This window comes from Carassius auratus, chromosome 19 (genome assembly GCF_003368295.1).
Source record: "Carassius auratus strain Wakin chromosome 19, ASM336829v1, whole genome shotgun sequence".
NCBI lineage: Eukaryota > Metazoa > Chordata > Actinopteri > Cypriniformes > Cyprinidae > Carassius > Carassius auratus.
In genome coordinates, this window is record NC_039261.1 from 12,827,415 (window position 1) to 12,854,105 (window position 26,691).

The 26,691-nt window shown below is 37.7% G+C and overlaps 2 protein-coding genes across 3 annotated transcripts; one reads left to right on the forward strand and one right to left on the reverse strand.

Annotated features, from left to right (window-relative positions):
- Window positions 1–211: 211 nt before the first annotated feature.
- Window positions 212–18,760, reverse strand: fam91a1 (family with sequence similarity 91 member A1). Of its 2 annotated transcripts, none has more exons than XM_026288957.1 (24): window positions 18,466–18,760; window positions 17,465–17,549; window positions 17,089–17,240; window positions 16,120–16,177; window positions 13,696–13,763; window positions 13,358–13,471; window positions 12,909–12,999; window positions 12,154–12,216; window positions 11,849–11,955; window positions 11,726–11,764; window positions 10,256–10,368; window positions 9,177–9,286; window positions 8,896–9,005; window positions 7,040–7,126; window positions 6,579–6,708; window positions 5,631–5,779; window positions 5,098–5,232; window positions 4,112–4,225; window positions 3,941–4,013; window positions 3,676–3,813; window positions 3,279–3,410; window positions 3,007–3,130; window positions 2,030–2,099; window positions 212–1,631 (listed from the first exon to the last, which is right to left on the reverse strand). In XM_026288957.1, the coding sequence occupies exons 1-24, from the start codon at window positions 18,535–18,537 to the stop codon at window positions 1,446–1,448; spliced, it is 2,520 nt and encodes an 839-aa protein (XP_026144742.1). In that variant the 5' UTR covers window positions 18,538–18,760; the 3' UTR covers window positions 212–1,445. The 2 variants fall into 2 exon arrangements, with proteins under 2 accessions (XP_026144742.1, XP_026144743.1); XM_026288958.1 differs by having other exon boundaries at window positions 1,446–1,631; window positions 3,279–3,386.
- A 966-nt stretch (window positions 18,761–19,726) lies between these two features.
- On the forward strand, window positions 19,727–25,797 carry klhl38a (kelch-like family member 38a). Its single transcript, XM_026288961.1, has 4 exons — window positions 19,727–20,323; window positions 21,143–22,496; window positions 22,580–22,685; window positions 23,768–25,797. The coding sequence occupies exons 2-4, from the start codon at window positions 21,144–21,146 to the stop codon at window positions 24,055–24,057; spliced, it is 1,749 nt and encodes a 582-aa protein (XP_026144746.1). The 5' UTR covers window positions 19,727–20,323; window position 21,143; the 3' UTR covers window positions 24,058–25,797.
- The last annotated feature ends 894 nt before the right edge of the window (window positions 25,798–26,691 follow it).

Consider the following 26,691-nt stretch of genomic DNA (forward strand, 5'->3'; position numbering starts at 1 on the left):
ATCAGATAATTTTTCCCCCTTCTTCTTCTGGTTTGTGCTATTCCTATGATGCCATGCCCCATTTCAGAGCCTCACTGCCCCCTGGTGACACCCTGAATTTGTGTTGCTATAGTAATTAGAGTCACCCGGGAGCCAGCCTGTCTGTAGCATACCCCTCAACAACCTGAGAAAACAGCTTTTTGAATGACAAACTCCATGCTAACACTTGCAATGTGTGTTTTTGAAACATATTTATTAGTACTTTCATATACTTTTTAGATTTTCATTTTTTATGACATATATTTTGGAGAATGGGACGGCATGTGGGGAAAATTTAACTTCTGTACCCATTTAATTACAAGAGCATGTTCACAGTCCCATCAAGTACACTACAACAGAGAGTTCTTAAAATGCAGGGTGACTTTATAAAACTATCGGTTATGTTCTTCCTAACACTGTGACTGGGTCAGGCACGGAGCCGGTGTTGTTTTGGGTCATATTGATGCAGGAAGGAATGGAAGGGGAAATAAAGAGATGAGGAGAGGATGGTGCACAATACACACGACAACTCTACACACTCATCATGCAGCACCAAGATCTCTAATCGGTCTTCACATACCATTACCATAAGGTTTGATTGGGGAAACACTGGCAGCACCTTCGGTAAAGGCGTGAGGGGGGAAAAATCAGGCCATTGAGGGGAATTTAATGCTGTTTACTGCATATTCGCACAATAAACTCGAAACTTATACTGATATTCAACACATCTAGGTACTGATGGATAATCGATGACATTGTTGTCACTACTTGAAGATGAGTGGACAAAAGCAGATAGTGGGAACATGTTCAAACTGGTCTAGTGGAATAAACGCATCCGGAGATACTGTAGTCTAATGGACACAAAGCAAATAAGGCAGCCAAAAATAAAATAATAGTAAAAATCAACATAAAACGAGTTGGTCTTTGGTCTCAGTGAAGCAGAAACGCTCCTCTGCTAAGCAGGATTGAGACGGACGAGATTTCCAGCTGGAACACTACCTAATAAACCGTAATTCAAGTCCCCAAAAAACAATTTGAATACACCTGAATGTCATCCGCAGGCTTTGTGCAAAACGTAAACCTCAACTTTGTGTTTTCAAACCCTGCTGATTCAGTCAAGTAGTTTTGGAGATTTTGTGCAGTGATATCATGCATCAGGTCACAAAACATGGTAATACGATTAGGGCGGCTTCATCCAACTCCAGGATTGGTCCTATGTTTTCCAAGCAAAGTCTATATACACATTAAAAGGTTTTTTTGTAAATAGATTTTCTATTTTTTGTTTACTTTACTCTGGACGCTCGCATCCAGACGTGACGGATGGCGGCAGCAGCACTTGATGGCTGTGTGTGATTGAGTGCCACAGGTAACTCATGACAAGCGGTGTATGGTGTGGATCTGAACAGGGTTATTTTAAGGGGGGTGTTTTATGTGGGCTGATCTCTCTGTGGGACAGAGATGTGCAGGGAGGGTGGCGCTCGGCCGCTCCATTCCTTCAGCTCGCCTTCCTTGAAGAGCAGGTTGATTGCAGGGAGGGGGACGCCAGACTCTGCCGGGGGCTGACTCAGGGGACCCCAGACCCCGCTGTCAGGGTCCGCGGGCTGTTTTCCATCCTGTGAGGGACAGTGAAAAATAGTCAACTTAACACACATACAAAGAGCACCTGACAGTGAAAAATACCAGGGCTCTCACACTTCTTGCCCAATTTTATAGAGATTGCACTCTCATAAAGCAATTTCAAGCTGATGAAATATTTTAGAGCAGAACATAATATATCCACTATACAGAGAGAGAGAGAGAGAGAGAGAGAGAGAGTACAAAATATGTCCACTATAGAAATCTCCATGACCTTATAAGATTTCATTAAGTTCCTGTAGGAAATGCTGATATTTCCTGGTTTTCCATGACTGTATTACAGCTGAATGACATCTCTGAAATAAGACATCAGTACTGCTCCTATGAACTAAACCCACATTATATTAGGCACAAAATAAAACGGGTGAAGATTTACCTGGAATGAATGAACAAAACTGAGAACCTTTAATGCCAGTTTTCGACTGGAATGTAGTAACTCTTGAAGACTGCAAAAGAAACAGAGTGTGTTCTTTATTCTTTAGTCCAGTTTTAATACATATTTTAATTAAGGCTGTCAAACGAACTTGATTAAATATTCTTCATTTTTTCTTAACACTTTTAATGTATTCATTCAAGAGACGTTGGTTCTGATTAAAGAAGAGGCCAGTCACAGACTATCACAGAGACAAGTGTGATTTCTCACACCACCAACTGTATTGTTATCTGTCACTGTGGTAGTGAAGATAATATTAAAAATAGCCAGCGAGGATAATAAAATGTACCGAAGGTGAACATTTATTTTTGTACTGGAATACCTACATAGAATTGATACTCTGTGTGTATAATTATTTAGATGTTTATTTATAGCATGTAATAACATGTCTAATTATAATGAAAGCTCAGCAAACTGTCATTTGTACAAACATGAATGTTAATTACTTAATTACAGCAGATTAATTATATCATTACACATTTAATTTAGTGTTATTTCTGGAAAAAGAACTGAATGCATTAACAACAACAAAATACTACAAAATTAACTTAACATTTGAAGCCGCGCGGTCACATTTAAAGTAATGTACGTGCCCAAAAATGGATTTTGGAACATTTTTAAAGCTTTCAATTTATTGCACATAATATATATATATATATATATATATATATATATATATATATATATATATATATATATATATATATATATTTTAAGTAATATTAATAAATAATATTAAAGCAATCTTACCAACCCCAAACTTTTAAATAGAAGCCTTTTGCCACTTTTATTAATATAGATAGTGGACAGAGGACAGGAAATTATGGGATAAAGAAGTATGACTGGGATCAGTAAAATAATAAGGGGCTGGATTCAAATTTGCTTTGCTAGGGGAAAAAAAGGGGGACAATTGTTGTCACCTGTCTTTGCTGCAGAGTTTGTGGGAGACGATCCTCTGACACACTTTGCGGTTTAACTCAGAGCTAAAAAGAGGCATCCCAAAGCAAAGCTCCAGAGGAACCCATTCATCCTCACTGGACGACCCTGAGAGAATGAACAAACAGGGTTTTCTGAGCACCTCATACTGACTCAGTTGCAAGACCTGAGTGATCATCAATACCCACAACAAGTTCAACTCTATTCTGCATGTTTTCTCAACAATAAAAAAAACCTGCAGTCAAAGAACACCTACCTTCTGTTCCTGGTTTATTGCCGCCATCTCCGTTATTCTCCTCCGTAACCAGCTCAAAAGATTCATTGCTTCCGCTGGCATCAAGCACTCCGCAAAGCTCAGGGTCTCCTGTGAGGAAAGCAAAGAGAGACCCTGAAGGTAGCGTTCAGGTTTCACTCTGATTAGTGATGCAATCGAACATGTGGACTGCAATTAAAACATTAATTGCTTTAGAGACCTGCTCTTATAAAACACACTGGCAAATGCTTGACCTGGTTGCTCTCATTCTAATCCAATTATGCCACTTATCGATACAGCCCTGGAGTAGCTAATGATCAGTATAGGGGCTGTCCTTATCAGGCATTTCAGAGATTGGTTAAATGGACAGTTAGAACTAAGAAGAGGCTCTTAGCTCCACCTTCGGCGTCACTGGGTCGTCTGCGATGTCTGTTGTTGTGGTTGAGCATGGTGATGTAGCCACACTGGTGCTCCAGATCCACTTTGTCCCGAAGGATCTTAAGGGCTTTGTGCGCACACATATTGGAATATGAGAACTCTGGGAGAGACAACACAAATCAGAGTGGCCAGTTTCAAAGTCTGGGCTATTCAGTGTGCTAAACACATCTACAGTGACCCTAAGAAAAAACCAAGGCCACTATATGTATACAAAACTAAGACTTTACCTGCTTTAAGGTCCTCTTCGTCAAATGGGAATGGGACATGGACAGTTTCACCGTGACCGTGCATTCCATGACCCTGAAAGAGTGATTTTGTTAAATGTTTTAGAATTCAGTTAGAATGAGATAAGATTGAGAATGTGTTAGATATGAGAATTCAGGGTGTCCTTGTATTACCTGGATGAGCACAGCAGAGTGGGTGAGGGCATCATTCAACATTGTTAGCACATTAGATGTTGGGACAACCCCAGGGTCATGACCCCATGATGTAATAAGCAGTCGGTCATAGGCCTAAGTAACATATCAAATGATTATGTAAAGGTTATTGGTACTTGAAGTATTTATATATATATATATTTATGACTACAGTGTACCCATCTTCTGATGGCTACTTCCAGCAGGATAATGCACCATGTCACAAAGCTCAAATCATCTCAGACTGGTTTCTTGAACATGACAATGAGTTCACTTTGATCAAAAAAACTCCACAGTCACCAGATCTCAATCAAATAGAGCAGCTTTGGGATGTGAAGGAATTTTTCCAACACCTTGTTGTATATACATATATACATATATTTACATATCAAAATTATATATGATAATAACAAGATATTTAGCAAGTTTATAATACATATACTGCCATTAAATTTTTGTGGACAGGAAGGATTTTTCTTTTTGGGATCAGTGAGAATGAATTAAATGTATCAACAGTAAAGACAATTATAATGTTTCTAATCAAAGATTTCTTAAAGATGCACTACAGTTTCCAGAAAGAACATTTTGCACACAACAGGTTTCAATATTAATAATAATAAGAAAAATGTTTGAGCAGTAAATGAGCATATTACAATGACTTCTAAAGGATCATGTGACACTGACGACTGGAGTATTGATGCTGAAAATTTGGCTCTGCTATCACAGGAATAAATTACATTTCAAACTATATTGAAATAGAAATAGTTGTTTCAAACTGTAATCATATTTCACAATATTACTGTTTTTACTGTATATTTGATCAAATAAATGCAGCCTAGGGTGAACATAGGCTTCTTCAAAAACATAAAAAACATATTAAGACCCCTAATATACACATATATATATATATATATATATATATAAAGTACAAACAAAAATGAAATAAATATTTTTATGCTCAAATGGACCTGAAAGATCTCTGGCAGCTTCCGGAGCCTGGAGCCCTTGGACAGCAGCAGCGAAGGAGGGCCTTGACCAGTGACAGAATACAGATACATTTTAAACCAGATGGAGCTGACCTCAGGAATGGCTGGACCCATGTGCTGGAAGAGACACATATAAAGCTAATCTTATACACATGGCCAACTTCCAAGCAACAGCTCTTAGTGACAAAACATGTAATGAAGTGTAACGAAATTAAGTTATTCCAAATGCACACCGTAACTTCTCCCCCAGGCCAAATGCTGACCTTATTTGTAAAAAACATTTAAAAAAGCATGTAAAAGATCATTATGGAAATGCAGAGATGTAGTTGGTGGGTAGCGTTTTTCTACACGGTGCAACTTTTATAAAGAAACCCGGAGGCAAAGAAAGACCTATTTAGCTTGAATGAAAGTCTCAAGAGGACAAGCATCTGACTGCTCACGGAGCGAGCACAGTCTCGTAACTCCCAGACTCACACAACCCTCTCTACGGGTCTGACTACAGTCTCCTGGGCTACCTGAGGCGTGCAGCTGCTGATTGGCCGGATCTCGTTACTGAGTGGCGCCATGGAAACTAGCAGTTTGTAGTTCTTGTTCAACACACGGCTGCAGGTGGCAGGGTCCAATCCCAGCAGGCTTTCACAGCGGAGGAGGTCCAGAGGCAGGCCTGGCGAGAATCACAAACATACATCAGTGCCAGCCAGGATGTGTGAACATGTGTTCACTTGTGCCGCTCCACAATGGAAATACAATTGTATTTAATAAGGATCAGAGTGATACAGTTTAAATAAGGAAACTGATAATGATGTGTATTACCCAGCAGAATCGTTTCCACAAAATATTAAGCAGCAAAAACGGTTTTCAACACTGAAAATAATAAGTGTTTACTGAGCAGCAAGAACGATTTCTAAAGGATCATGTAACACTAAGGACTGGAGTAATGATGCTGAAAATTCAGCTTTGCATAACAGGAATAAATGACATTTTTAAATAAAATAGAACATTTTATTAATATTTCACAATAATATGATTTACTGTATTTTCTAATAGATGCAACCTTGGTGGTCATATGACACATTTCAAACACATTTAAATGTCCTACATTTTCCAAACATTTGCCCACCTGAGTATATTTTTTATGATGTATTATTATATTTCACATGCTCAGTATAGTATATTTGATGTGTTTGCTTTTGCTCTGAACTTACAGAAAATTATTTTAATAAAAATAAAGAAAGAGAAACTATTATTAATACATTTCAGAACTAAAACAGGGTAAATAATTATTGCATCCTTTTTTAATTGTTCAAAATCCATCCATGAACATTTTTAAATGTAAAGGATTCAAAAGAACTGATTCAAAGAATTACATTTAATTTGTAAGCAAAAATATAACATTTAATACATAAATATTTCACTGATCCCCCAGGTCTAGTATATACAGGCCCTCAGATACTAACACATACCTATATTTGGTACATCAGGGCCCTGATCAGGCGTGAGATCTTTATTGTATCGCAGAAAGAGTATTGTGTTCCTGAGGGTCAGTGCATGGTCAAAATATCTCTGAGCCTCTCCTTCCGCAGTGCTCTCAACCTTATAGAAATACAACAAAGCAAATAAAGCAATTTTATCAAGCTTAACACACAAAGACAGTCATTATGTCAGTGAGTAAAAAGAATGGTGTGCAAACAAGAAAAGAATAACTAAAGGTTGGAAAGATATTAAGGGAGAAATGCAATAGCCTTTATGCTTTTGTGTGCACAGGAGATGTGAGAGCAGTGCCAAAGTGAAAAATGTGAGTGTGTGTGCTGTATAATCAGCCCCTGGCGGTGGCCCCTTTCTATTTCAACACGAGCAGAGACGGAGATTGTCTGTCCACTGTGTGTCCCTCAGCTTCTTTTGTGTCCTATAATAAGGGTTTTACCTTCTCCAGTTCCATGAGAAAACTGTCCAGGGTCTCATCAGACAACTTCCCAACCTCAAACATCGTCACGGCGTGGCTCTTCAAGTTCTGAGATGAAAAACACCACATGAAATCCCGATATTTATAAATGATATACTAAACATATTTGATGATTGACAATCTTGGAAAACCCTTGAGCATGACTCCTCCTCTTAGTTCACCAAATCAGCAGTTCTCAACTGGTTTATTAGCTTCTAGATCTAGCCTTTCTGCTGGACTTCAAGTGGTGACACAACAGTACTAAAACTGTTTAGTGTACAAAATTGAATTTCTATGTTTTCATGCTCTCGGCAGGCAACAATTCACCACACTAAACACATTGTAGACTGCACAAACCAGGTTTTGTCTCTTCAGCAAGTGAACTCATATTTAAAATATTTTGGGTTGCATTTAAGTAGTTTTATTCATGTTTTTTTTAGGATAAGTGCATGTCATATAGCTTGGCCATAATGGCATCTGCTTCATTTAGCCGATTCTACCAAGTAACAGATGAATTAGCATCTAAATACCACAGAGGACAATTACTGTAGTACGGATGCCTGACATATAAGTATCAGTAAGATCAGATATAGGCTGAAAAAAAAAAAGAGTTCTTAAATTTTCCGTTAAAGACCCATATTGGCTCTTCAATTGTGCATTCTTCTTTCCCTTATTTTTACATTTAGATTACCTTTGCTGTTGTCTAACGTTCAACTTATTTATCAATTTACTACTCCTATGTTATGTGTTATACACCATACAACACTAATCATCAACAATTGGCTTTTACAACAGGGTTATAAAACTGTTATAACACTGTAATCATGAGGAACTCAAAGGCTCCCTACCAGTGCTCCTACCTTACAAAACTTATCATGTAGCATAGTTTTATCATTGGTAGAATGTTAAATTGGTAAAAATATTTCAATTGAAGCATTTCAGTCAAATACAATTTATGTAAAATGTCAGACCTTCAAAAGTAAAAAAATCAACCTGTGGCAACAGTTTAAAAGTAGTTCCACTATATAACCACAGACATGGCATGACTTTAACCTGTTTTCAGACACAACCCACCAACTTTGAACCAGTAAACTAAATAATATTAAACACCTTTAAAGGGGTCATAAACTGAAAAATTAAAAAAACTTTTTATATATAAGGGGTCATTGTATTATAAAAACATCCTGCAATTTTTCAGAACTCGAAACTTTCCTGTTAGTCTAAAAACAGCTTACATTGAAGCCAATCTGCCAAAACGACTGGAATGTGCCACTTTCAATTTTTAATTGAAGTTCCAGACTGCAGCAGTAAAAATGTGGTCCTTTGTTCACTTAATTGTACCATGGATTAGTTTACAAAAAATTCACAATTCAACGCAGGATTTTCAGAAAGACTGATACGAAAAGTCGATGCTGTGCCAACTATATTGGATCCTATGTTGCACCACACAAGTGTGAGTAACTGTTTTCATTACTTGATCACTATTGCTTTGTCTGTTATTACAGATCGTTTGATATGTACTGAGTATTTATGCGTTTTTAACCTTAAACATAGCAGTGTCCATTTAAGAAGTATGTAGACTGTCAAACATGGGACTTTACTTCTGAGTCTACAATCAGCAATGTCTATTCAAACAGAGCGTTCTGATGAGGGGGTTAAAAACAGGACAGAAAATAGCCTATTATTTCTGAATTGTTTTTTTATGAAAAAGCACAGTACCAAAAAAAAGACAGTTCATAACCCCTTTAAAATACACAGTTAAATAAGCTATGTGTAGTGTTTCAACTATATGTCAATTGTAAAGCAGAAATACTTCAATCTGTGAATGAGACACTAACAGGGGACAGATTGCCCATCATGAGGAAGGCGGTGAGGGTGGAGTCAAACAGGAAGGCGATCCTCTTAGTCGGGGCGGCTGGAATACTTAGACTGCTCACACTTGCATTGTCTAAAGGCCAGGGGAAAAAAATCACACAGTCAATTGAATTCACGTTATTGTGATTTATGTACTGATGGGAGCCAGACTAATGCTTAATAATACACTGCAGTAAAGTGAGCTAGTGTCTAACGGGTGGGTGGAAAGCGGTTTAGGATTTAATGAATGCTGCTGTGCTCTCACCCTGGTCCTCCAGGCTGGTGGTGTCTGTATCAGTGGCTGAGGAACCTGCCTCCATCACTGGACTGCCACCCTCCCATGACAGCAGCATCTTCTGAGGGTCCATAGTGCCTCTGGCAAGTGTGAGAAAACACAGTGAAACACCAGACTAAAGAGACATTCACACATACAGCAACTGCAGGAGCTGATTCTTTAACCGACTATACATTCCCATTCTGATCTGATTCTCAATCACAAGCTCTTGATTCAATTCTGATTTCAATCATTTGGGTATATTCAAGCTACAATGTCAACAATTACTCACCACATAACACTAAAGGTTCTCTTTATTCTTCCTTTCACATTTACAAATATTTTAGCCATTACAAATTGTTAGATTATTAGACGCAAAGCTAATATAAGACATTGGTACAGAGAAGAAGATTATTTTCCAGATTTTTAGAGCTGTTTTAATGTCAGTATGAAGAACGCAAAAAAACAATTGTCCTCCTTAATGGGAAATTAATAAATTATAATGCATAACAATTACAACAATAATATATTACAAATATTTTTATTTGATTGAAGAATTCATTACTTTTAATTATTACAAAAAATCAAAAATTATTATTATTACAATTAAAGTATTATTATCTAACATGTTTAGCATGATAGATAAATACATAAATAATAGCTAGCATGGGGAATAGATATATGATAGAGGTGGAGTACTGCATGTGTTAACAATTATCCACCACTAACCCAGCGACATCTGCTAGACGTGCGGTGGCACAAATTACGTTTGGCAGACATGTTTATGCATCAACTACAAATGCATAAATTAAAATGCCAATCCTAGGATTTTAGGAATCGATATTCAATTCATTGGAAGGATTTAATCCTAGTTGTATTTGCGATTATATATAAGCTCCAGGTGTCCAGCAGTAAGAATGGACACTTTGTCCAATAGCACAGATCAAATCTCTCAATGAGTGAACTGCACGGAGTTTGAGATTTCTAGAGCAGCAAGTGTTTTGTTTGTTTCTCAGACGTGAGCCAGCACTAAAGGCCTATTCATCAGTGTCAGGTATGAGCTCTCGTACTTGAGTCTATTGACCGAAGGGGCACTCTTCCACGAGGTGTGCAGCTGGTCGGGGCTGATCACCTGACCCTTTTTGATAGCAAACCCCAGGCGACAATACATGGACACTGCATTCTGGAAGACAATAGAAAAAAGCCCAATATTCATTCAGCATTCACACACATGATTATTAACTACTGTAATAGCATGTAAGCACCATTCATTTACGAGGAAGTCAGCCAGTCTCTGAATTATGTTTGGAAAGCATCCACACACATCTTCATGAATAATCCATAGCGATATCGAAAACAGCTTTATAATAATATACATTATCACAGCATCATTGCCAAAACACAATTTCCATCTCCCCTTTTCACCTGACAACAAGAAACATCCAACTGATTCTGCAGCTAGGCCAACCAAGCTAAGGTTATGAATACATATTCCCTTATTTTTCCAAAGGTTATTCTCTACATGGCCATAAGCACGACTCAGAATGGCTCTAAGTGAAGTGGAACAGAAAAGAAAATTGCGGTACTGTCACATATGAAGATAAAACTCTGTTAGCTATTGAGAAAGATTGAATAGTACAGGAGAAAGTGGGTCAGGATTTGGGCTCCATACATGCTGATACTATATTCCCTCATTGTACTATAAATTATGGTGAAAAGGAAAAGAGAATTTAAATATCGCTGCGTATTTGTGTGTATGTGTGAGAGAGAGAGTGTTTGTTGTTTTAAAGTGTAAATCTTTAATAAATAATGGTCGTAAAACTATTCTTATATAAATGGACACTTTAATTGGCTTAATATATGATTTACAAAAACAAACAAGAAAAAGATAAGAGAAAATAAATGTTGTGTTTCAAAAAATAAGGTCCGATATTCAAGCTTTTCCATTGAAAGTGTTTGTCTTCAGGCACACCGCTATCAAAAGGAACCCTGCCTGCCACGCAGAAACACTGACGGCAATGGATCTATTCATATATACTCTGTCAACATCATTTACTAAATGAATAGGTTTGCACTAATAGGATGACTGCAGGAAACGTTTCATTCTATTTGTCTAGCAAAATGTCAAAGAGATAATTAAAATGAATACTGGCTATCTTTTGTAAAACTAAATTCATTAAATTGTTAAAGATCGTGTCCTTTGAGTCACGTCGGCGAGTTATGGATTTTCATGACGGATCTCATGAATAAGCTTGTTTCCCACTCTGCCGGATACTGAAATGGTGCTAAACAGCTACAGAGGAAATGTTCAGTGGTTCACAATGGTTCAGTCCTCATTCTGCCCAGTCTGCATCATACATTCAAAGAAGGAATTATTTCACAACCCATCAAAAGGCCAAAGAATTTGGAAAATTGGTAATTCCAGAACCGCTGCATCCTGGATTCACCGTGCTCCCAGTCAGCTATAAAGGCATCATTTCATATCAAACATCCCATGTACAGTAAATGGCCTTCCATTTTCATCCCTGCATGACACGTACCTTCACCAGGCCCAAGTCAATCTCCAGTACATTAGCCAACTGAAATGACAAACGGAAAAGTGCTATGAGACTCTCAAAGACGAGCAGAATCACTGAAAAGAAATGAAAAGTGCACTTATGTACCTCCGACACATTAGTCTGCTCATCGATGGAAACAAAGATTTTGTAGAGTAGCGTTTCGAAATAATCACCCTGGACTCTGTTCATGACAAATCCCTCAAGCGGCGGCACTGAAAACGAAAACCAAGAAGAGTAAAATAGATGTTTTCTCTGCTATTCTTTCAAATGGATTTGTAATCATCCTATCAACACTTTTTGATCAATTATTCTCCCATCCGCTATTATGTACAATCTGTGGAGATGGATGAGCAAAATCCTTTACCAAAGAGGTTATAATTGAAGCCTATTTGATAAACTGCAGTGCATACCTGATATACAGCTGTCATCTGATATGGGCACATCAAGATATATATAGCCCCTGTTGTACAAACCTGAAAAAATGGAGAAGATAAATAGACAAAGTTATTATCCTGAATGTACCACCCGTAAAAACACAGGGCTTCAGACTGTGACTAAATGGTGGCTTTTTTCAACCACTTTTCCTGCATGTGCGACTGCATTTTTGTTAGAGGTCGTACTGGTCTGACTTCAAAATTGCCCCACACTTTTGGATTGTGCGCTGCTGTGCATTATCTGCTGTGCATGGAAACCTATCATCTGCACAGTCCAATGGACAGCTCTGTGCAGACCAGTACAGACTGGATGCAGAGAGAGACTATGACAGTTTGGCTGAATGTTAAATATTCAGTACACATTATAATGTTTTGATTATTATATTCTTATGTTATTAATATACCATATTAATTTAAGATTTAGTGGAGTGAGTGAATATAACTTTTACTATTTTAATCGTTTTATTGTTATTATTAACCATGACAGTTATGGGGTCTCATTTTAATGTCAAAGTTTAAAAATGTAAAGTCTAGCAAAATTAAGCTTACGTTAAAAGTGTAAATAGAAATTATAATTAAGAGTTGTCAAATTCTCAACCATTATATCATTAAAGCATGCTTTTATGGGTCAAAATATGCAATATCATTGGTAATACAAGTACAGTACATCTATAGAGCATGACCTGACCTGATCATTATTTCAAGAGGTTTTCTAAAAAACGGACACTCACTCAGAACCACGTTGTACTCCATTGATCCAGCCAGCTGGGGTCCAGAATCTATCATCTTATCAATGGCCATCTTCTCCGCCCCAGAGCAGATCTGGTTTCAACCCAGCACAAAAACAATAAAGGCCAGAGGTTTTTCAGATGAGCAACTAGAAGACATTTAGTCCTCTAATAATTTCATGCGGGATATATGAGGGAAAATGTAGCTGTTGGGAATCATTTAGTTCTTTGTTTCGATGTTTTGCTCATCTTTTTTATTTACAGATGACATAACTTTTAATTGTGCTTGAAAACAGCTACATCAAAAAAGAAATATTAAATGAATCATTTATTTCTATTCTCATTGACTCCATTTATTTAAAGTAATTTTATTTCCCTTTTTCCATTTCCAAAAGCCTAATGTAATTTTATGAACAAGACTAAAGAAACATTGTTAAATGAATTCGCCTTACCCTGATGTCATCCTCTGTGATATATCCGGTCTGTACCACCCACCAGGGCTCTACTGTGATCTCCACAGGTTTTGCTGGCAGGAGATCCCGAGCCGTTTTCCTCCGGAAGAATTTCTAGCCACAGACAGATGCTGCTTAGGCAACAGTGTGAGGTTATCACTGTGTGTGCAAAGCACTGCTCTCTATGGATTACATCTTTCATCTTCAAAGGGAGCAATGAAACCATCCAGATTTGAGAACCATCTAATGAACATCATGTTGAAATCCCAGAAGATATTACATGGAAGTAAACCATAACATCCTAATTGATCTACAGCGTAAAACCAAGAATGACTTACTTTGGAAGATCTGCACTGGTTCATTAGGTCAATGTACTGGTTCCTGCCAATGCCAAGCAGCCTCAGACCTGAAAGATCAACAGGTAGATCAATAAATACGCTGATGGACTCTTAAATACCAAATATTTTATTTATGGACACCTAATCTGCAATCTATGACCCTGTTTACGCCAGGATCGGAAATGAACGATGGCTTGGGACAAAAATTCAACTAAATAAATTTTGACTGTCAAAATGTGAAGATGTTTTTCTTACCTTTCTGGACATGGACAGTATACCGTACACACAGTTTCAATGGAGGGACAGAAAGCTCTCAGACTAAATCTAAAATATCTTAAACTGTGTCTCGAAGATGAACGTAGGTCTTACGGGTTTGGAACGACATGAGGATGAGTCATTAATTACATAATTTTCATTTTTCGGTGAACTAACCCTTTAATAGTGTTCTTTGTTTCTGCTGGAATATGTCATTACCTGCATGATTTTTATAATAATAGAATTGTACGTTTCTGGAATATGAACATTACTTTGACAGTCCGCTCGGATAACAAAATACTCTTAATTGAAATGTAGAAACATGCATCTCTTGTAAAGCTGCTTTAAAACAATGTCTCATTAAAAGCACTATACAAATAAATGTGAACTGAAATTAAGCAGAATCATTATTTAAACTTAAACTTTGGATGTACATGTGTGTGCATTTAAAGCACTATATTGATAATCTGACCAGGCAGGCAGCATTACAAACACTTTTGCAATGTGGCTTACATGCATTTTTGAATATCTCAGAATGTGGTTTGAGGTTCACAGAACATTTTGGAATAAGTTTTCACCTCTATTGAGTGCTGACCACTTATGCATGCAGTTGGTAGGACATCATAGATGTTCTTCAGTGTTTGGAGGAACCTCCGTGATTTTAACATATTTCTCTATGCCTCAGATCCTGCCTTCCTGGGGCATCAGCAGCCTGTCCCTCACCATGCATAAAGGCACAGGGGTCTGGCATCATTAGAGAAGGCCAGGCTTGACAGCGATGTGCCAGGCTTGATGCCAAAGGCTGTGGGGTGAGCTGTGAAGGGCAGGAGTGCAGCTTCACTTCAGAGAAAGAGATTAGAGCGAGAAACCCATGCATAGCATGCTGGCTACCTTCTGTCTACCCAACCTAAAGACCATGTTCTGTGAGATCTCGGAGCAAGCACAGCCAGCTATTATGAGCCAATTACAAATTATTTGTTTCATAACATAGTTTAATGATGTGCTATTATGCCAATGATTTTGTACCCAGATGCTTTGGGGTACAAATATATGTATGACTGTGCAGCCTTACACAATTCACTTTAATCTTTGCCTGCAATTCACATAACAGTGTTGACATCCATTCCCCAAAGATACGCCGGCACATTTCTTTCAGTTGAATAATGACAAGACATATGGGTAAATATAAGGGGTTCGTAAAATGCAATGATACACTTAAAATCAAATTATACATTTTTCCACAAAATAATATGGGATGGTTTGTCTTGTTGTCAGATGCTTGTACATTATTATATTGCTCCTATGTGGTAATTACAAAACTAATTTGCACAAATGAATAATCCAGCTAGCCACTCGATTGCCAGAGTCCAAAGTCTAAATACATTTTATGTCAGTGTCTGTCTATTTATACACAGTATTTACACTTGAACCTCAGCAACCCTTTAAAACAGCATTATTTAATCTAATTTTAATGTCACCATTTAATGTAAATTGACCAGTCATGAATACATTCATATTTCATTTTTATACTGTGCCATTTTCACAAACTATTTCACTTTAACACTTTAAAATAATGTTCAATTCAGTAACATCAGTTGATGTATTAGGAACTATAATTAAAAATGAACATTAATTATTCCAGCATAATGTTAATTTCTACACATACAAATACATTTCATTTTTAACATTTCATTTATAAATTAACATTAATGTATAATAAATTACATTAATCATTAAGTCCATTAGTATATAAAAAAAGCATTAAGCTAAATCAACTTCATACATTAACTAATGTTAAGAAATGAAACCTTGTTATAAAATGTCACTCATGTTTCTGAATATATTTATATATTTCACATTTTCTAAATATTATTTCATTAATTATTATTTAGTCAATGCATGTAGATCTGCATTAAACAGTAAATGTATCTTTTTGTGGACTATATGGCACATTTAAAGCATCAAGAAAGCAATGCAATACTTCTTCTGAAGAATTAGCAAAGTACATTTATGAAAATATTTACATTCACTATTAGCCAGAGTAATTCTGTGGCACTTCATTCTGAGTGAGCAATGTATGTCTTCTCTAGTGGCTTGTTGTTGTGCATGAGAAGTCAGCAACAGTAACAAATAATGAGTCCCAGCTCTGACAGAGCGAGAACAACTTACAGTCAGCAGCAGTGAAGTTGGGCAGGGAATCATAACTCTTCTCACAGTTCATGATGTCCTGAATAAAAGGGAAAGAGATTGGGTCATACACATGCAATCACAAATGAAGTCCAAAGAAATAAGAGTTATAATTCTGTTATCATTTACTCTTCCTCTTGCCTTTCAAAACCCATATGACCTTCTTTCCTCGATGGAAAACAAAAAGAAATGTTTACAGCAGAATGTCCAAGTTGCAATTTTCCATAGAATGCAAGTGATTGATTTTTGTCACACAAAGCAATAAACTACTTGTTGGATGCTTTTATTGTGTTTTTATTCTTTTTTGGAGTTTGGCATCCTGGTTCCCATCTACATTCATTGTATAGAAGAGAGAATTAAAACTTCTCCATTCTCAGAAAAAAAAAACACATACAAGTTTGGAATAACCTGAGAGTGAGTAAATAATGATAGTGAACTTTCCCTCTGAATGCTCTCAGAGCATCTTTTAAAAACTTATTAAGAACACCGGTAAATTAATTTGCATAAGTGACACCAGAAGTCACAGACAGAAAGCAGACACTGTTGTTTTATACGATAAAACATGGTAAGCTGACACTCTGCATGAGTCATTTACACTAATCCTCATATGCGCAAACAATACACTAACGTCTACAAACCGACCTATCTGAAGCATGATCAGAATGCAGCACTTGTACTGTAATGAGCTTATGAGTTAATACTTCTATATCGCCTCTATCATTAAAGGAAGAAAAACACTTGCAAACTAGTTCAGTAAAACACTGAACGCTTGGATGCCAGCCCATGTCCACCATATGTTAAGAAAAAAATTATGTGCTAGTTTGAGAAAATTAATTAGCAGACTTCCTATTCTCCCCATTAATCTCTCTTTAAAATTAAAAGGTGCAAATGAAATGAAAAATGAAAAAGCGATTACTGTAAACCTTATACAAATAAGTAACTTGACAGAACCTCCATGATGCTGATGTAGTAGGAGAAGGGGGTGACCCGCAGACCCTTGACCATGATGTCAGACAGGTGGTAGGGGTAGAGCATCAGATGCTCCCGGCTGTACTTCAACAGCTCCTCATAATACTTGCGTTCGTCCTTCTTCACATGCCTGACTGTTAGAGAAGAGGTTTTAGACAGTGTTGTGGGACGCTAAATCAGAGCAACAATGCTCATTATTTAAAGGTAATTACATCTGCTGACAGGAGCTACAATGAGCTGTTGGTCTGGCCAGAGTGGAGTGAGAAACACAAATGGTTTGGAACAATGTCAGAATGAAAAATAGGAGTTATAGAAGAGAAAAAAAGCTATAGATTTTCTCTGTTAATCTAATGCTTACCTAGGTTATTGCGGAACCGAAGCTGGTTTCGGATACTGTACAGAAGAACCTGCTTGTCATATTCACGCTGCGAGTTTCCCAGGCTCTGTAAATAAAGCAAGATGACAATTAAAACACTGCAAAACATTTTTTTGCAGAATTGAAAGTGCAAAAATATTTAATTCCAATGGATTTATTTACACAATGCAAACACATAATATTTGGCATTACTGAATATTATGAATGTGAAACTGAATGTGTGTATCTGATTCCAATTGTAAAGAAAAATCATGACAAATGTCAAAAATAATTTCCTTCTGGAAAAAAAAATCAGTTTTATCAAATATTCCAAAGCAACAATTTCTATGCTATCCACATTTATTCATACTGCATTTGTCTCATTTGTTCCTTTTTAACCCACTGACGCATGGTTTCGTTACCCATAGTTCCTCTATTCTATATTGCCGTGGACAAATAACTCTCAAAATACATCTTTTTGATTAAAAACTAAAAACTAAAATCAATCAATCTATTCTAAATATCAATAAACAATTATAAAAGAATAAATAAATCCAAATACAGAGATTCTCATTTACATTTTGTTCACTGCAAAATAAAAGAACATGAACTATTGTTTAATATTATTCAATAGAAAACTTAACATTATCTGAATAATATATTGTTCAGTGTAATATATTGTACGTATTGTTTCAAAGCATAAAAAAACAATATGTTATTCCCACATCCTTCAAGAACAGTTTTAGAACAAATGCAATAGTTTATTTATATATAACAGTTTATATATGATTAGGTATCATGCAGAGGAATCTGATGACAGTAACGAAACTATAATTATGACGATGATGTGTGTGTTTGTGTGTTTACGGTTAACTGAATGAATGAGATGAATGACAGATTCTCTGGAAATCATGCTGATGCTGTGAATTATTCTGCAGGTAGGGCAAGCGGTGATGGGAAGTCGAGTCAGATGGTGTTTGTGTGTGTGCTGTGTGTTACTGTACCTGTTTGACATTAGCTGGCAGTTTGTTCCACGGGTAATTCTGCCTGATGTGAAATTCTACGTCCGTGTTCATTGCTGGACTCGAGCTCCACGGTTATTCAGACAGATACTCACGGGCTCGCGGGTAAGTCCGAGATGACTATACCCTCCCGGCGCTTATTCAGAGATAAGACACCGATAGGAAATTAAATGTCTCCTTTATGAATGTTATTTAAGCCTTGACAGTAAACGTCCACTTCCTTGTTGTATTTTTAAGCCAGTCTTCGTCACGCTTCTGGCTATGTACGTCACTTCCGCTCAGCGCGTGACGAAAGGGGATTGCAGTTATGATTCGGCACAGTATCATCTTGGAATTCAACATTAACAGAAAAATGGAGTGTATGATAGAGATTTGTAAATGTAATGTTCTTTTCTATACAGAAAACGAAATTTTGAATAGCAAAGAACAACATATTATACATGTATTCCATAATGCATACATAAGAAGTGGGCTTTAATGTAAACCAAATTTTGCACATTTTATAAATGACTTCAAATTATATGTAAATCACTTGAAACAAACAAAAAAAACAAAAAGCATTTCAAACATATAATGCTCTAAAAGCATGACATTTGTTTAATTTTCTTCCTTATCCCTATGTTAAATCTTTGCCGACACCATTTATAAAACTATCACTATCAAGATTTTGATACAAACATTATCATTTTTGTTAAGATAAATGTGAAAACCACACCTACAAGCCACTAGGTAGGAAAGCAGTGCAGTGGGCAAAGCAAGCACAGCTGTGTACATCAAAGGGAACAGGTGACATTACTAAAGATGATGCTCCCTTGCTGGCATTCCAGAATCCATGGCATTCTGGGACTGTCATATAATCTGCCTAGATGCGTGTTTGTTTTTCTTTCCCTCTCCAGCAATCTAAACATGACAGTAATTCATCTTCTCCCAGCATGCAGCTGATGATAGGGCTGTAAAGAGTATATGTACCAGTATCTAGAGTTAAGTTCAACTCATACGATCTCTCTTTTTTTTTCTTTTTTCTTTTTTTTTTCTGCATGCTTTTGCCAACCTTTTCATTTTCCTTTATGTTGATTGCATACATTATTAGTATACTTACATAAAAGCAATACATTGCTAATCTATGACTATAGGACACGGAAATATGTAAAAAGATATATTAGGTCTCTGTGTAACATAAAGCCTGTGAACCTAGATAAACTGATACACAAGTGAACACAATGACACACAAGTGAAAAGTAAACTTTGACTTAGAGCTTGATTTGAAGAACAAAATATTTAAAATTCTGAAAGGTGAATGTGCAACTTAATAGGTGGCAGGTAAATGGCAACCTAGTCGTTTTTTCTTTGTTTGTTTGTTTTTTTTTTTTACTAATTTTCTCAAGCAAGAGGCAAGCCAAGGTAATCAGGCCTTTCAGTTCAGCTGTTCACCATACTCATCCTAGCCATCAGCACTGAACTATATTTACCAGCTTCCTGGGTTACACAAGCCTGCCAAGGGGTGTGCACAAACCCTCAACCCCTTCCTCTGTCCTCCGGATAAGCCGGGTTCTCTGTCACTGCCATAGAAAACACACAAAATGCTTGGGACCACTGTGGGAGCAAACAAGGGGAGGGTCACATGTGAGCCCTGGACGACAGCAGCCCTCCAGACTATTCTCGGTAACTGGAATGTACACAGCGACCTCATGGCAAACTCCAAACTTGAGACCTCGTGTCTTTCTCCGTGTCACTTTTGACTGTGTCGTCTTTGAAAGAGAAATCCGGGAGAAATGTATTTGCGTTTATCCTGTTGAACTGTGCCTCATTCGTCATCAAATTGAGTGTAAAGAACAAACAGGTGAGTGTAAATATATATGAAAAGGATTTAATTGAGGAAATGCTTTATTGTCCAGATTGTGAATTCTGACAGAGCATTTACTTTTAAAAAATAGTTTACCACTTCTGAATTGTCCTACTAATACAGTGCAAGTTTTTTAATAATTCTAATAAGCAGTTACATGTCTAGCAAAATTACATAGTCAAGATAGTGAAATTCTTATTTACTGAGATTTTCTTACGGCAGTTGTTGTTACCGTCATTTTCACAACTGGACTGGCGACTAAGAGTTTGCTGTCTATTTTAAATAAGTGCTACTGAAATATGATATGGTATCTTTTGTCTTTGGGGAATACTTTCAGCCTTGTTGTGGTGTCTCAGAAGTGTTTAATAATAAGAAAGAAAAAAAAACAATTAGCATCCCAAAATAGACGTCAGTCAGGCCCATGTGATCTGGAGTGAAATAAAATCAGTAGCTGTCTCTGGGGTGATTAGACGACTTAGCGTTGATAATAGCCCCATGAAATGTCCTCGTCTAAATAGTTAGGCTGTCAAGGGCAAACCTACTGAGGGGATCAGAAACAGCTGGCAAGTGATACAACGGCGTTGATAAACTTAGCTTTGAAAGGGAAATGTAGCCTAGCTCTGCACATGGAAGCATTAAAATGATTTAAGGGACACTGGAATAGAACGCTATGACCTGGCACTAAACATCAGGGGTGATAAAACAGAGAGGGAGAAAGGGAGGAAAGGTTGTGTGGTGCAAACCATAACTTCACCTTATTCACAAGGAACTGAACAGTAATTTTGCCAGTAAACTCTCAATCCGTTCCCTTTGCAGCATGGCTAGTACATCAGAGATCTTTCCATTCAAGGACCAAGAGCTCCCTGCTCACCTCCTGTTTCAGTTGAACATACTGAGACATGAGCAGATCTTCACTGATGTGATCTTGTGCACCGAAGACAAAGAGATCCCATGCCACAGGAACGTCTTGGTTTCTAGCAGCCCGTACTTCCGAGCCATGTTCTGCAGCAACTTCCGGGAGAGCAGCCAGGCTAGAGTGGACCTGAAAGGCATCGCATCGGAGGTCATCGAATGTGTTGTGGATTACATCTATACTGGTACCATCACCATCACCATGGAGCTGGTGCTGCCCCTGATGCAGGCGGCCTCCATGCTGCATTACGGGAGGGTCTTTGAGGCCTGCTCCACCTTCTTACAGGAACAGCTCAATCCGGAAAACTGCCTGAGCATGATCCGGCTCTCCGAGATCCTTCATTGCGAAAGCCTCAAGGAGAGAGCCAAAGAAATGGCTGTGCGGTGTTTCTCGGACGTAGCTGCTTCTGAGGACTTCTGCGAACTCTCTCTTCCTGAGCTAATGTGCTACCTGGAGGACGACCGACTGTGCGCGGAGGAAGAGCAGGTTTTTGAGACGTTACTTGCTTGGATCCACCATGACCCCTTTTCCAGGCGAGGAGCCATTCATGACCTCTTTAAGAAGGTCCGGCTGCGGTACATCCATCCGACGTACCTCTTCCAGTTTATCGCCAATGATCCGCTCGTCCAGTCCTCTACGCTGTGCACCGAGATCATTGAGTCTGTGCGACGTCTGATGTTTTCCGTAAGCGCCAAATGCACTCAAGAGCTGAAACCTCTTTGGACCACACCACGCCGTTACACCTGCCGGGAGACTCTGGTGGTGGTTGGAGGCCGCAAGAACAATGAACAGACATCTCGAGAGGCGCTTCTCTATGACGAACGGACGCAACGGTGGCAATGGCTCGCCAAACTACCTCTGCGACTCTACAAGGCGGCGTACGTGTGTATTCACAGTATTCTGTACGTGGTTGGTGGCCTCAGCCTAAGTCTGGCATCTGGAGACAGTGCAGTTAGCTCCACAGTTTATACTCTCTCATTGAAGACCAACCAGTGGAGGACTGCCGAGCCCATGCTGGGGCCACGTTACGCCCATCAGTGTGTCTCCTACCTTCACTTCATCTTTGCTCTTGGTGGAATAGGGCAGGATAAGCAGATCTCAAATATGGTGGAGCGCTACAACAGCATGTTCAATCAATGGGAGGCCATGGCGCCGATGCCCACAGCAGTCCTACACCCTGCAGTCGCAGCCAACGATCAGAGGATTTATGTGTTTGGAGGCGAGGATGCCCTGCAGAATCCAGTGAGACAAATACAGGTAAAAAATGTCAGTTAGAGAATATAACATGCGCTTCGCTCAAGGTGTGATCCCACATAACAAATGCCTTTTGTCTCTCCAAGGTTTATCACATCTCCCGTAACTTGTGGTCTAGACTGGAAACCAGGACAGTGAAGAACGTCTGCGCACCTGCTGCTGTGATAGAAGACAAGATTTACATTGTTGGAGGTGGGTCAAACTGTAAAAAAGAATATGGAAAATCTGATATTTAAAACTACTGGACTGAAAGAAAAGAGCAGTTGAGTGGGTGAATAAAAAATAAATAAAAAAATACCTTTTTTAAATATAATTTTAAGTCATCTTGCGGATGCCTTGGAAGTTTGGTGATGCCCCCTAGCTGGTGCTGGATTCCACTGATTTAATTTATTTGACCCTTCACAAAGACCTTGGGTACTGTTGATATGTTTGAAAAGCCATGCCACTCTCAGACTTCACATCATGTTTTCACATAGTAAAAAAAAAACAACATTGGGAGAAATTGAAAAGAGAAATTGAAAAAAGTGCCGACAGACAAGACAGAGCAGGGTACTATTGGTATGAAACAAAGTCTTAGCCTTTACATTTTGTCACTTTGTAATGAATTCAATCAGTAAATACTATTTTTGTGACTCTTTAATGCGCAGTTCAAGCGGCATGTGAACCAATCATCTTTTCACATTTACTTATAGCAGCAAATAAACGTGAATGAACATCTGAAGGCATTTTAACTGCAGAAACATCAATTCAATACACACCATTTTTCAAATTTAAGTCCACAGAAGTTAACCTACTCTCCTGTCTGATGTGTTTATTGGACAAAGATGGCAGATTTGCACTATGAATGGTCAGCTCGCCTGTCAATCAATCTCAATGCGAAGGGCCAGTTGAATAGACTATGATTTCAGATTGAATGGTTCCACTCACTTGGCCTATAATATAATAAATAATAATGATTTTTAAAATCTACATTTTGTTCATGAAATTACATAAATTCTACATTTTTAACTTACAAATCTAAATGTCATGAACAAATGAACTAGCAAGCTAATCGGTTCATAAATCTGACAAATGCTGTTGTCAAGATTACAGTCAAGATTAACCAGAGCATAACAAACAGAGCAGCATTCAGTAAATGTTAAGATGAAATTTAACGACATCTACGGTCAGGGGAAATCTTGAGCCCTTGCTAGGATCACACAGTAAATCAACCATTAAACATTATGCATCATTTGATGAGTTGATACATTAATTATACTTGTGTTTATTTTCAGGATACACAAGAAGAGTTATTGCCTATGACACCAAAGCTAATAAATTTGTGAAGTGCACCAACATGAAGGAGAGAAGGATGCACCATGCAGCCACAGTCATCAATAACAAACTCTATGTGACCGGAGGACGTTTCCTCAACAGTCATGATGTCATCGAAGACTCAGACTGCTTTGAGTGCTACGACCCTAAAACAGATGTATGGACTTCTAAAGGATCGTTACCGTACAAACTGTTTGATCATGGTTCACTGTCGCTGATTTGCGTCTCCAACCGCTCCAACCCACCGTGACTGCTCAGAGAACGCAACATCTCTGCTTGGGCGTCCCGTTCGCTCCCCTACTCATTAAGGGACATGAGAAATATGGGGCCACAGCTGAGACTGGAAACCATCTGAGGAAGGTGGCATTCGTTTGTGGGTTGAGTACATCTCAGCTGTGGCTTTGATGTTGATGGTATGCTGCTGGTGCTCGCCAGCATCTGTGCCGTCTTAAATCAAAAGAGATTCGAGCTGGCAACTGCAAGTGTCACAGTGGACCTCAGGGAGCGAGCCCAGGACCTCAGAGCAAAACGGCAGACTTATGCAGTCTACATCTGTCCCTGCAGAACTGTGACCCGAAAATCTTCAGACAGATGTTTCTCATCATGATCTCCTTCTTTCAGAACGGCTTGAGCAGCCAAATTTTAGTCAATAGTGCCTTGTTAGCATGAATCTAATTGGAATATGGCAATAATTGGATGTGACAATCTTTTTAGCCAGAGTAAAATCTACAAGAATGACTGTTGGATGAAGTGCTGTGGTGTGTGGTCAGTTCTATGTAATTAACGAAGGCCGAAAACAAACCTAATGGATCATGAAATGCTTGATGCACCATGCACGCTAAAAGTATGTGGACACCTGCTTCTAATTAACATGGTTTACTTTTCCGCTACACGCATATCTAACAGATGCATAAAATCATGCAAACAGCCATGCAATCTGCTGAGATGAACATTTTCAGTGTAAGGGGATTTTTTTCTGTTCCAGCATGACAATGAACCCATTTTGGGGTTTGGAACATGGAAATTAACTGGGGTAAACATTTAGAGATGCACAAGGGTGATTATATTCAAATCAAATATGCTTTTTTGGTTTCCAATTGCTCCATCAGCAAACTAATAATACTACAAAAATACAAATACTGTGCATATTTGTTTCACACTGAACAACAATAATTACTGTATTTGTATTACTGTGAGGGGTAGGTGTAGAAGTTAATGAAACATAATGTAGCAAATATATTTTATTCTTACTTCGCAGCTGCAAACTTTTTTGATCAACTTCAAATGTTGACTACTACATAAAAAATACTGGGTTAATTGGAGGAGAAATAGACCATTACAGTCTGTGAAAATTAATCCACAATTAATCCATACACTAATAGGGTTATGTCTGTGAACCAGATATGCGATGTCATTTTCACAAACTGTAATTAAATGTTACCTGAAGCTGCTAGTTGACAATTGCCTTCTGAGCCTTTTCCATGACCAAAATATATTGCTTGATTTATTTTATTTTATTTTTTTGTCTGTTGACAAAAAGGTATGCTACATATCTGTAATAAAACTTGTTCAATGGACAATATAAACTGCATGACTAGGCTATACTGTATATAATTATAATAACAACTAATAGATACATATACATGCATACATACACACTGTGCTCCATATTATGTAAGTTACATCAGTAGGATTTCAGTCAAATAAACCTTATTATTAATAATTTTTCTAGTTTTTCCAAGGAAAGTGTTTTATTTCATGTATCTTGAGCATAAATGTCTTGCAAATGGCATAAAAACAATTCATATTTTAAGAAAACTGAATAGAGATCATTAAACATAATATGAACACATTGTGCGCAAACACACAGGTAAATGAATGAATTGTGATGTCCACATATTTTTGGCCATATATTTTATTTCTCATTTCCCCTTTGTAGCAAAAAAAAAAAAAAAAGAAGAAGAAGAAAAAAAAGCTTTGATGATAAAAATGAAATCATGACTTCTGAAAGAACAGGAAGTGCTTGTTAGCATTGATTTGTGTTTGCTGCATTATGTTGATCTCAAAGTGCAGTTCTTACAGTTTGAAGAGGTTGTCTTGTCCACAAACTCCATTATCAAATAAAAACATCCCTTGACATCACTTAAGATAAAAGGAACCGTGGATAGAGATTCAGTCAAGATGTCCATTGCCTCCTAATATTTAATGCTGCTTGAAAATGGTTTACTTAATGCCTGGTAACCTTACCTTTGATGATTAAACCAAAAATGAGGTATACAAGACGTCTGTGTTTTTCTATTGAATTGCACTACTGCATGAAAGAAATATTGAAGGGTTTCGAAGCTATTCATTTGTAAAACATATCGATTCAGCTTAGTTTTCACTGCACTTTGTCATTTACAACAAGTAAACAACTACACACTGAGCTTAACAAAGGGGCCTGACCGCGGGAGAGGCGGCATAATCGGAAACACAGCTGGTCTGGAGATAAAACTCACCACTAACTTTAGCCCCAAGCTTTTAGATAGAAAGTACAGCCCTTGAGTAGCTTGCCCTTGACAACTGTTGTCTTGGGAAATACCAATCAGACTGCAGGACAGGCTTGTTTTCCACTATCATCTCAGTATACAGTCCACTCTCACAGACTCAAACCTATTAAGACCATTTCAGCCGAAATGTGTTTGTTTGCAAATAAGTCGGCATGTAATTAGGCCTTTTGAAAAATGTCTTAAGTTTATTAATTTGTGGTGTTTGAAGTAGTTTGAAATATTAAGACTTTGAAATGAAAGAAAACAGCTCATAAAAATCTGTATTTTATAAATAAACTAATATTTGTACTAAATTTTTCACAAACATTTTACAATAACCACCATGTTCTGCTCAT

Coding starts and splice junctions, on each gene's coding strand:
- fam91a1 (XM_026288957.1), bottom strand. CDS start 18,537: ATGAACACGGACGTAGAATTTCACATCAGGCAGAATTACCCGTGGAAC. Junction 13,472..13,695: donor ACCAGTGCAGATCTTCCAAA/GTAAGTCATTCT, acceptor GTCTGTGGCTAG/AAATTCTTCCGGAGGAAAAC. Junction 13,000..13,357: donor TCACAGAGGATGACATCAGG/GTAAGGCGAATT, acceptor GGTTGAAACCAG/ATCTGCTCTGGGGCGGAGAA.
- klhl38a (XM_026288961.1), top strand. CDS start 21,144: ATGGCTAGTACATCAGAGATCTTTCCATTCAAGGACCAAGAGCTCCCT. Junction 22,497..22,579: donor ATCCAGTGAGACAAATACAG/GTAAAAAATGTC, acceptor TGTCTCTCCAAG/GTTTATCACATCTCCCGTAA. Junction 22,686..23,767: donor CAAGATTTACATTGTTGGAG/GTGGGTCAAACT, acceptor GTTTATTTTCAG/GATACACAAGAAGAGTTATT.